This window comes from Adiantum capillus-veneris, chromosome 26 (genome assembly GCF_014529385.1).
Source record: "Adiantum capillus-veneris isolate H3 chromosome 26, ASM1452938v2, whole genome shotgun sequence".
Lineage (NCBI taxonomy): Eukaryota > Viridiplantae > Streptophyta > Polypodiopsida > Polypodiales > Pteridaceae > Adiantum > Adiantum capillus-veneris.
Window position 1 is genome coordinate 72,934,835 of NC_140956.1, and position 11,864 is coordinate 72,946,698.

Below are 11,864 nucleotides of genomic sequence, written 5' to 3' on the forward strand. Positions count from 1 at the left end.
TTTCAATTCTCAATTTGCTTGATGGTTGAAGCAATTCTGTCACTCTTTGGAAATGTGTTGTGCTTAGTAGATCGAGTTGCTCTTTTCTTAGCCATTGGATGTGACTCAAAAACATGAGTTAAAGCATTAATATTAAGTATATGTCATAGTGGAAGCAAAGTAATTGCATGAAGTTTTATATGTAAGGAACTTGGTGAATTATTGTGGACTAGATGTTCTCAAGAAGTCAAGACTATTCTTTGACAGAGAACTTTTTCTTTGGAGCTGGTGTAGTGATTCTTTCGGGGCTTGTTGTTCGTTTTGTGAACTTTGTCAAAGTGAGCTTTCCTTAGGGTTGACGAAGGGGACCTTCTTTCTTGGTATCTTGCAAAGAAATACATGCATCACATGCACTCGACCACATCAACAAACACAACCTCTTGTTGTATGTAGAAGAAGGGATGTGCATAATAAGCCTTCGAGTTGGGGATGCCTCTGTATTAGGCATGCTTTACATTCACAAGGAGCAGTAGGTGCCATGGAGGATGTTGCATGGCTGAGCCTGATTCAAGTGTGTGTATATTTGAGCATAAAAACGCTCTATTTTGGTGCTGATGATGTATTCAAAGAAAATAATGCAAGTGTCGTATTCGAGAAGTCTTGCTCTAGTCTCTAGCTCACTTTAATGGGCTGAAAATGTGGGAGGTGAGAATGCTCACTATAGGTGGCTGCTTGGTGAGTAAGGGCGATAGCTTGAGAGCTTGTACTGGTTGGGATTTCTCATAGGTTCTTGCTGCATGAGAAGTGGGTGGTAACTTCAGAACTCGTTCTGTCTAGGAGTTTTCACAGGTTTTGACTGAATGAGAAGGAAAGTGGTAATGTTGCAGTATTGTTGCTTGATTTCAATCGTCCACCATGCCAATCTCAAATCTTGAATGTAGGATTGAATTCATGCAGACTATTTTGAATGGTTATTCCTTGCTACAATGCAAGAATCTGCTCATCTCACCTTGTGTTGGGAGATTATTGTGTTCTAAACCTTGCTTGTTTAAGGAGAGGTCCATAGTGAGCCATGTGGAGGGTAGAAGATGTGGTGGAAAGTGGGATAAGCATCTAGCGTGTGTGGATGCTTATCCTAGGTCTTCATAAGTGCACCGTTGTACTCTCATTCTAGTGTGAAATAAGGGCATGGTCATGTGAGGCTTAGTTATCAGTTATTGATAACTATGCCAACTATGCAAAGACAAAGCATTAAATGAATAACTAAGCCTCTTGCATGGTCACGCGAAGCTTAGTTATTCATTCATCCTCCCAACTATGCCTTGAACTTGACAACTATGCCAAAATTGGCATAGTTACAAAGTGTAGGCTTAGTAACTCATTTAATGCTCCTTTCTGCGTGTGACCAAGAATGAGGCTTAGTTATTGAAAGCTGCTATTGTTTCAATTGCAAAGAAATTTTACGACTTGTCAAATTGCTAGAAAACCCTTTGAGAATGTATACTTTTTGGCTCACGCCTTAGACTACTCAAACGCAACTCGCACCTCCTCTTGGAACCAAGACTACAAACAAAAGGTGAAAGTCATCCTCAGTAATCATGCTCTCAAGCGTGATTATTAAATTTTATATGTGAAACCACTAAAAGCACTTACGACAGTTATGAGCAAGAGACTTCCATGATGAATGATCGCATAGCACAATCCTCCCCTACAACACAAATGAGGGTATGGTATACAAATTGACTGCTTTCATGATACATCAATCACATAGACCACTTTGAATTCACCATCATTGCCGGAGTCGCTAGAAAAGACATGTTAATTGTCGCTTTGTCCATGTCTTTGTAGTGACTGTTGTTGCTTGAAATTTGTTGTGGTTTGGCTTTGTAGAGTAGTTGGTTTGTCCATAATTTTTAGAAGGGTTGATTGAGAAATAGTAGAGAGATGGTTGTCCCTGCTACCATGTATACATTTTAGGTTCTTTTTGAATTTAACTTTGTTTGAAGAACCTACAAGGTATGCTCCTCCATTGTTCGTGTTGCCTTTTATCTTCTTCTCTAATGCCTATAAAGGAATTTATGACATTTTCAAGAGAGGGTATGGGCTCCTTCTCTTTGAGTACAATCACAATTTCTATACACATCATCTGACAGTCCTTTGAGAAGCACGGTCACCTAGTCATCTTCATCTATAGCGCACTAGATGTGGGTGAGTTATTTGCAAATGCTCTTTGACTTGTTTACAATTGAGGCTATTTTTTCATTGGGTTCCATGTTTCGGTTATAGAGTTCCATTTTTAGAGAAATTTTTTTAGTGTTTGGCTTTAGCTCTTGAATTCGTTACAACACATCGCGTGAATATCGACACGTGTATCGACAGATAAAAGTTTGTTTTAAGAATAAAAGACCCTGATATAAGCGTCGGTATCAACATTGATATCACATCGTCGATATACGCATTGGTACCCTTACCATCGGAATGAGCAATGAAATGATCGTCGGTATAGCCGCTGAAATACATACTAGAAGTATAGATAAATTTAGGGGTTTTTCGAGCACTGTGTAACCCCACGCAAAGCGAATAATGCGATGTCAATTTTCAGCCTTCAAAAAAGAGCGATGGCAAATGTACACCATTCGTTTTGATAGACGAGGGCGATGCACACGTTTGCAGAGAAAGGCGTTTACACTGGCAGAAAGGATTTGCTACAGCCTACACGTGACACGCAGAGGCCTTCCTCTCTCTCTCTCTCTCTCTCTCTCACACACACACACACACACACACGCGCGCGCGCGCGCACACAATTCAGGGTAGCTAGCTTCTCATCCATGGGGGATGAGGGTAAAGAGCAGGTGAGTAGCAATAGCAAGCGGGCGTTCTCGTGGGTGCCCTACATAGTGCGCAGCATCATCATCGTTCTGGCAGGAAGTGGGATGCTGCCCTACGAGACCTTTCTCTGCGTTGGGCTCTACTCCCTCTACATACTCTTGATGAGCAGGTACGCGTTCCCGAAAAAGCCAGGGAGCGAGGTCAAGAAGCAGGGCCCTGCCTTCCTCGAGGGCCGCAGGCACCTCATGGCCTCCTACATCAGGTTTGCCGCTTACGTGGGCCTCTACTTCCCCTTCGCCTACATCGTGCTTGGCCTGGCCACCAGCCGCAAGGAGATCGTCCACACAGCAGCCCCCCACACTTTCCTTCTGGCTGCCCAAGTCCTCTCTGAGCGCCTGTCTTCTCCCCTCTCCCCGCCTTGCTTGGCCCTCGTTCCCATCCTCTACAACAGCGGCCGCATTGTCTCCATCTGGGCTTGGCTCCAGGCTGACTTCTCTGCTTCATTCTCCTCCTATTGGGTCCTTTTTGGCAGGATCCTTGCCATCGCCAATCTACTGCTCTGGAGCTACAACCTCTTTGGCTTCCTGCTCCCTTTGTATCTCCCATTCTGCTTTCGCAGGTATTTTGAACAAGAGAAGGCTAATTAGAGGGCATATATTGGGATGTAAATATTCTCTAATGCATGTTTTGTTTCTACCGTTAGGCCAAGTTTCTACCACCATTTCAGAACTAAAGCGGTGGGGATACTAGAGAATCCATTCTCTGTAAATGCATAAATGTAATGAGGCACCAAAATTACTTATATCCCGAGCATACACTAATTCCTATAATCCACTTCTTAAGCAGGAATTTTGTAAATTAGCTATATTTTTGGCTATATTTAGTTGTATAATCTTAGCGAAATGTTTCCTTTTCACTTGCACATTCACCGGATGTCTTGAATTCCTAACCGGCTCAAGGCTATCTTGAGACACTTCTCTCAAGCATTGGGCCAAATTCAATTGGAGTAATCTTTTGAACGTCGGCACCCACAGAGTATATGAAGAAAAGAAATAGCAGCAGTGTTAGAAAAAAACCGGGGTTTGATGTGTTTTAACCAACTGATTATAAAATCTCGGTTAGATTTTGAGCTTGCCTTTAAGAAAACCAGCAAATTTACACAAGTTTTAGCGTAATTACATAGCTTCAAATTTTGACCAGAATATCAACTTTCCCCTAATTTGATTGGTTATGAAAAATGTACTTTTCTAGCCCTGAGTAGCAGTTTTATTACATGAAATTTTCTAATGGAGTTAGTTGTTGGAGCATTATAACGTGGTTCTTGAGGACATGTATATCAAATACCTAGAAGAGCACAATAATTTTAAGCATGGTGAGGTAATTGCATGATCATTATTATCCTAACAGCATTGTGAAAAATTAAGTTGAAGTTGTCTATATGATAAAAACATGGGGCTTCTTTGGCCTCCCTAAGTTGTGCAGTAGTGTCATTCTCCCTAAGTTTGTTCAAGTCATTCACAATCTTCTATATTAACATCTATCGTGACACACTGATATGATATTTCTAGATGAGAGGAGAGGAAAATTTTAATGTCCTAGGAACAATCCAAGATCTTGAACTCAAGACCAATTATTGGAATTGGGATAACCAATCTACCATACGTAGGAAAGTAGAAAGGGTAATCTACTTTCCTCGGTAGTGCTCTCTTAGGGTGGTTTTTACTTCGTTAGCTATACACACGTTCGAAAAACTCACACCTCCTTCATCCACATGTTTGGGCTTTTCAAAATGCAATAGTGTTAATCAACAAAAATAGCAACGTTTTTGAATCAATGAAAGTAGAGCGCACACCATTATTGCTTTCATAGACGTAAGTTATGGAGCTTGCTTTCGTACTATTGAAGTTGATGATTTTTATACCACTCTTAGACTCCCTCTCAATCAACAATGTTGTCTCTCTATAGTTATCTGAGCTTTGTTCCGGAATGTTATCGCTCAAGAGCTGATTATAGAATATGTGCAACATTGTTGTGGCAAGGAAGCTTTGTGCTCTTTTCACAGGGTGCCTTCCCTCTCTCCACATGTTGGGCATAGAATATGAGGGATTTTGATCGCAAGATATGCACAACATGGTTGTGGCATGGAAGTTGTGGTGCTTTCAATGGATGCAAAGGAAAGGCTTCTCTTCATATGCAATCCCCCGGGGATTCACTATTAGTAAAGGAGGATGTCATTTGCGTGCATCCAAATTAGAGAAACCCCCCTATATACAGTATCTTACATGCTGACCTACCCCCCTACGGATAAGATATGGATGTTCTCACAATGAGCCATCCCCCCTCATACGGGTTTCGTACGGAATGTAATGACCCACTATTTTATGTCTACTAGTAACATGACTATTTTATGTCCTGAGCTCAATATTTACTAGGTGCACGTGTGTGAACCTTGAGGATTTTGCATAAACAAAAAGACTTAGCTGAAGAGGAAGAGGCTCGCGGATAGATTGCATCCAATTGAGTGTGGAAAGACCCACTAGTAGGGGACAAAAGGCATATCTTCAAGATTAAAAGACATTTCTTTGGGCTTAGCGATGAAAAAACAAATCATTAGCGAACTACAACTTCTTTGGAGTAGATATGTAAACAAGTCTACCATTACTATTTAACAAACTGATCGGACGCTAGTGAGCCACGTGCCAACCAAAGATTCCTTACTATTCTTGTGCAAAGCTTCTCGCACACTAGAAAGCGTCTTGTTGGCCTACCATGGCCTATCCTATAGTAATTTGACTTGTTCTATGTAAGGCTGTGAAGCAGAGAGCTTATGACATCCTCTCAATCTATCCACCTCCTTGTCCTTCCCCCCATAGTAGCATTTTCTTCACTCTCTTCATCCTCGTTGCACTACATTTGAGCTTGGGATTTTCCATTTGCAAAAGAATCAAGGGGGCATATTCTCTCCATAACACAAAGAATAGAAGCTTCGGCCTAGCTGGTGGCGGGATGACCATGTGACAAATGGAGGCAAGTGCAGTGGAGCAGGTAGTGGACAAGATGGCAAGCATCCCAAGCGGGTATGGAGGCAAAAATCCCTGCTACTTTATATGGACTCAAGATGCTCTCTACATAAGGTATCTCCTTGCAGAACTTCGAGCATGCAAACACCTTGACAGGACCTGTCAAAGCTGATCATGGTAGAGAACATCGGAATGGAAACTATAAAATCTTAAAGTATGTTGCAAGAGTGACCATCAAAACATATTGTGAACCCATCGGCCTCCATTTCTTTGATCATGTCATCTGCATCGTTTGGGTGTTCTGATTTTGTGAACAATAAACTTCGACTTTTGTTAACCTACATGTTTGGAAAATAACCAGCATTTTTCAATTGATAAAACATTGCTTTTGCTGCATGTCCATTGACAAAAGATTCAATGATATCCATGAACACATTCTTGCTTCACCTTACGCCATATTGACGCATTAGGCAAAAGCTCCTCTTTTGGCCGAACTACCCACTCGAAAAAACTCTTCTTTGTTACCCTTTCGGAGTCCTTCATGAAATACTCTTCCTTCAAGTCTAATTTGCATGCTTCCCAAGTTCCCCCATGATAATTTCTAATTCCCCTTACATGCTCTTTGACCTCAGGAACCACAGCTAGCTCAAAACTTTGTACCATCTCTACTTCGGGCACTCGATGCAGCTCCATCTCCTTAACATACCCACAAAGATACTTTGCTACATCTTTACCATAAAATTGGTCCAATTTATTCACCACTAATTAAAGATCTTTGGTTGAGGAAATCTCCCTCCTTTCAGCTTCATAAACACCGCAAGGGCTTGAAACATTTGCATTGTGACAAGATCACCCCCTATTGCTCTTGTTGCTCCTTAGCTTTAAAGCTTTGATTTGATACTTTCAATGAAGCTTTTAAACCCTCACCCTAGCCTACTTCAAGTCAGGTTACCAAAAAAAGTGTCAAGAAGTGCGCATTGCAACTAGGAAAGCTTTGACTATGAGAGTTTGCAATAAAGTCAAGCAAGTCACAAAAGATTTGAAGCTAAAAACAAACTTTAAAAATAATAAAAGAACTCTAGCCATGAAAGCTCCACTTAAAAAAGAACCAAGATGAACTCAAAACTCCTGTGTGTGGGAAGATTAGGTGTAGCGTCGCTCCCAATTTCACACTTTCGACCTGTTGAAAACCCTAAATTGACGCTTCGATCTTTTGTTGTGACCATTTCATGGAAGCTTCAGAACTTCATTGGAGAAGCCCAAGTATTTGACAAGGGGAAACCCTAACTGGTGGCCTTACAGCCTCGATCACGTAGTGAAAGCAACACAATACTACACTAACACCCTGGATTCAAACGATTATATCTCTTTGCTTAGATGCCTAAATGAGCTCATTATTGGCTCTATAAGTTCCTACCTAGCTTGGGAAACGACAGAACCATTGTTAATGAGGTATTTTGAGCCATTTTTGGCTGTTTTTGAGCTATTTGTGACCATTTTATGGTCATTTTTAGCCCTTTTATAGCCCAAAAATGTCCCTTTATTCGTAAAATGCCCAAACGAGTTGGAAAAATCCCTAAATTTGTGGAAAAATACTTTTCCAAGACACTTGAGAGAGAGAAGACCATGGAACATATGAGGTTCTTCTTCATATTTAATAGAGAAAAATATTTCCATTGTATGTCGCTATAATAGATAATTTCATTGCACCACCTCATATCTTTCTATAAGAACTTCTTTTGAATCTTGTTTTGAGAACCAAAGTGGTCAATTTAGGCCTTGGTCCACATATTCCCATAGTCTTTCTAAAATCTTTGGAATAAACCATAGAGTTATGTTTTAAAAATGGCCCATCTGCAAATAAATTTTGTAAATCTATGTTCCATTTAAAACCCCTTTGATGTTCGCACGTGTTATCATACATATTAGTGAGTCCCCCCCCCCCCCCCCCCCCCCCCCCAGAGTGCAAATATGTTCTTTTAGAAGGAATAGGAGTTGTTGCTCTCTTCCCCTTGTCTCCCTCTCTCTCCCTCTCTCTCTCTCTCCATCAAAAAAACTTAGCTGATGCTTTCTCTCCCCCACCCCCCCTCTCTCTCCGTTGAAACAACCATTGTATTTAAGGTGGCCTAGGTAGTTGTATGTAGCCCGTATGTAGCCCCCCCCCCCCCCCGCCCCCGCCCCTCCTTTATGTATACGGTATGAGTATGATATAATGAAGGGCTAACCCTATTGTATACGTTTATGTACAAAATTTAAAACCCCCCCTCTTGTACACTCACGTGGTATCGTACGAAAAAACACGACGAATCCTCCGGGATGCAATCACCTACCCTTGCACCTTGAAGGCCTTCACATGGGTATGAGATTTCACGATGAGATAGGGGTTGTTGGAGATAGGCTAGAGATGCCATTCTTTGTTGTGTGTTGGTCAATATGTATGCCAAATGTGGTGCCCTCATGATAGAATGAAACGTTCGGAATCACATCCTCTCTAGGATGTCGTCTCTTTGAGCGTGTTGATTGCAAGATAAGCCCAAGAAAAGTCTATCCAAAATTCATCCCATGCAAGGTGTTTATTGCAATATATGCCCAACATCGCTATGGCAAGCAAGCGTTGGGTTGTTTTATGTAAATGCACATGAAAAGCCTCTCCAAATGCAATCATTTATGCTTGCACCACCTTGAAGGCCAGTCTCCTTATGAGATGTTGGCATGGGTGAAAGAATGCAAAATGAATTTTCTAGTCACAGGTTTTGAAGAAACATGTTGTGCTTGTGGCAATGCTTTGGTCCATATGTGTGCTTCGCAATGCTTTGTGCCCTTACAGAAGCACACAAAAGTTCCTGATGACCTCCACTTTGTGTCTGAAATGTTGTCTTTTGGTATGCATTGAATGAAATATATTCTCAACATGGCTATGTCAAGGAAGGTTTGTGTTGTTCTTACTAAATGTGAAGCGAAGTCATCTCTCTAGCAGATGGAACGACCTATACTTGCACCTTGAAGGCCAATGACCTTACACATGACATTGGCATGGGGTGAGAGTAGGACAATGAGATTGCTAGTCAATGACTATTTGAGAAACATTGTGCTTCACAATGCTTGAGGAAAAGCTCACACCTCTCTGAGGCTCGTGGTTTCACAATAGCAAAAGCTCATGTCTTTATGGATTTCTCAAAGAGAAAAGATTTTTTTTTTGTTAGATGCAATCTAAAAGTGTGAAATCATGTCATAATAATCAATATCTAATTCTCCTAAATGATTTTCTCATATTAAACTGATCATTTAATGTGGGGAAGTGCCAGGGGAGAAAAAGCTAGAATATTGGTTAAGCTAGCAGACCGGCCACAGTAGGGATCCAAAGGAGGGAAAATAGGGATCCAAAGGGGGGGCCATCTGCAAAAGAGCCATGTGCAACAATGGGCTAAAAAGACCCTAAGGTTCAGCCCATTAAGACTTCCAAAATGCTAAGGTTCCAAAATTCAAAGGTTGTGTCCAAAGGTCAACCCTAGGGGAAATTGGATGCTTTGTGTGTGACTAAAAAGTCTTTGCATATCCCTACATGGGAGGGGGCGAGCCCTTCTTCTAGGGGATGAGAGAGAAAGCCACACACACACACAGGCTCCCTTTACACAAAGGGAATGAGGGACACATGTCAGCTCCCTAGCCCAGATGCCCACAAGGTGTGCCCAATTCCTATTGGATGGCCTTGGAGGTGGACCAATGAGAATTAGGCTAGACTAAATCTAGTTTAATTAATTTAAAAACACTTAATAAAAGAACCAATGAGAAATAAGTATCCTAGAAGACTATTGGACAGTCTCCCAAGGGGTTCAATGAGCATTCAAGAGCCCAATGGCTTGCCTGATTCCTATTGGCCAGGAGGCAAAGGGGTCCAATGAGAGTTTAGTTTAATTATTAAATTACCTAAAGCTCTCACAAAAGGGGAAAGGGGGACACATGTCAGAAGGCTATCACTTATGCTGCTTAATAGTCATTGGCTTGACTTGGGGAGAGCCAATGAGGACTCAACAAGAGCAAATAGCAAGAGGGCTCGCCCAAGAGAGAGAGGGGGCTGATTTTTGCAAGGCATTAACACACACACACACACACTCAGACAATCTCATGTGTGAAGAAAGAGAAGACTATCTCTTCCCAAGCTTTAATGGAGAGCTCATCACCTACTCCAAGCTTGTGAGATAGAAGCCTACATCGACACACTCTTGGCTTGTGGATGCAAATCCAACCAAGATCCAAGCTTCAATGCATGCTCATCTCCTCTACCAAGCTAATTACTAAGCTAAAGCTATGCTAATATGAGTGGTTATGTGAGGAGATGTACATCTTTCTCGTAAGATACTCCTTCTTCCTCTCAATCTACTCTCATACCCTGCTAGCTCTCACCATCTTCGAAGGTGTGTGAGGTCTTGGGTCAGAGAACGGGGATAATTCAAGTTGTGTTTGCTAAGTGTTTTGCTTAGTGCATGAAGCTTCCATCTTCATTGCACTAGATAGTCTTGAAGGAACACAAAGAATTGTATTGTACAATGTCTCTCTTGATAGGAGAAACCATAATACAAAGCATTTTGGAGGGGGGACCGGCTCCATGCAAATCCGGTCCTCAACTGTTGTCATTAGCTTAATTTCTCTCTCTTTTGAAAGTATTGTCGATGCTATCTAACTAGGTATTATGCTTTTTGTTGCTCTCTCCACCCAACCACTCTTGTAATTCTCATTAGGAATTTATTCTAATGAAATGCCCACTATGTTCATGCTAATTTCCGCTACACATAAGTTTTTAGACCATTAAATGTTACATTGGTATCAGAGCTCAAGGTTTCTCTTTTCTTGCTCAAGAAGGGAGGTCCTCAAGCTAGCTACAAATGGTTGGTATTATTAATTGCGTGTGAGTAAGTAGAATAGGGATTTTTCAGCCTTGCACTGCGCCTGCCTTTGTGGAGTTAATGGGGCATCACTGTCGAGAGCTATGGTCTTAATAGTGGAGTCCTACGGGGCTTGCCTACGGCTTTTAACCACTATTTTTTTGGTGTCGAAAGACCCTCTCTTCTATTCCTTGGAATTAATGGTATTCGAGCCGCGGGTACAGTAGCTTGAGTGCTTTTTCTAAAGGGGTAAAGAGGAGTACCAACTAGGGCTTGAAGTGCCAAAGTACACCTAAAAAGTTTACACCTAAAAGTTGTTAGAATGGCTGACAATAGTAAAGAGAGTGAAATTAATGTTGATAACTTTGATTTTGCTCATGAGCAAGCTACTAATGATGCTTCAATGCTTGTTAACTATCTTGTTTCTAGGCTTCAACAAGCCATGTGCAATCCATCTCTCCAAAGTGAAGTGCAACGGTAGCTCCGTGCTCACGGGATTCTCCAAGATCATCACCATGACGAGAGAACACCTAGGAAGCCTCCTTGTGAGACTACCAAAAGAGGTCTCTCTCCGATTCGGCAAGAAGAAGAGAATCCATATGAAGGGCTCAAGAATTTACTTCTTGATGATGCATCTCCTTCCCAAAGGAGAACTCAAGAGCCTCCACCGAAGGAACGAGAAAGAAGCGAGTCTCCCGCCACCTCGGCGGAGATGGCTCCATGAAGACGGCGGGCTAAACGCTCTCCATCACCACCAAAGCGGAGAAGACCATCGTATTCTTCTCCTCACCACAATTCAAAGAGGGATGATAAAAAGCAAGAGAAGAAAAAGGCGAGAAAGAGGACACCCTCTTCTCCATCTTCTTCATCCTCTTCCTCTTATGAAAGTGATGGTGAAAACGACAAAGATCAAGACAAGAAAAATGCGAGAAAGAGGTCACCCTCTTCTCCACCTTCTTCAAATTCTTCACCTTCTGAAGAAAGTGATGGTGCAACCTTTGAACCATCAAAAAGAAGAGGCCATAGGAAATCCTATGCCGCATGGAAGAGGTCGTCCAAGCTGAAGAAATTCAAAGAGGGAGGGAAGAGCATCTCTTTCCTTACTTATGATGGCACCTTTGGTGCTACGGACAAAGTCTTGGCCTTTATCCAA

The 11,864-nt window shown here is 41.8% G+C and overlaps 1 protein-coding gene across 1 annotated transcript; it reads left to right on the forward strand.

Annotated features, from left to right (window-relative positions):
• The first annotated feature begins 2,654 nt into the window (after positions 1-2,654).
• Positions 2,655-3,724, forward strand: LOC147423647 (uncharacterized). The gene has a single exon (XM_086501330.1). It carries the CDS (start codon positions 2,808-2,810, stop codon positions 3,453-3,455), a length of 648 nt encoding a protein of 215 aa, XP_086357456.1. The 5' UTR covers positions 2,655-2,807; the 3' UTR covers positions 3,456-3,724.
• The last annotated feature ends 8,140 nt before the right edge of the window (positions 3,725-11,864 follow it).

Excerpts from the sequence above, each read along its gene's own strand:
- LOC147423647 (XM_086501330.1), top strand. The coding sequence starts at position 2,808 with ATGGGGGATGAGGGTAAAGAGCAGGTGAGTAGCAATAGCAAGCGGGCG.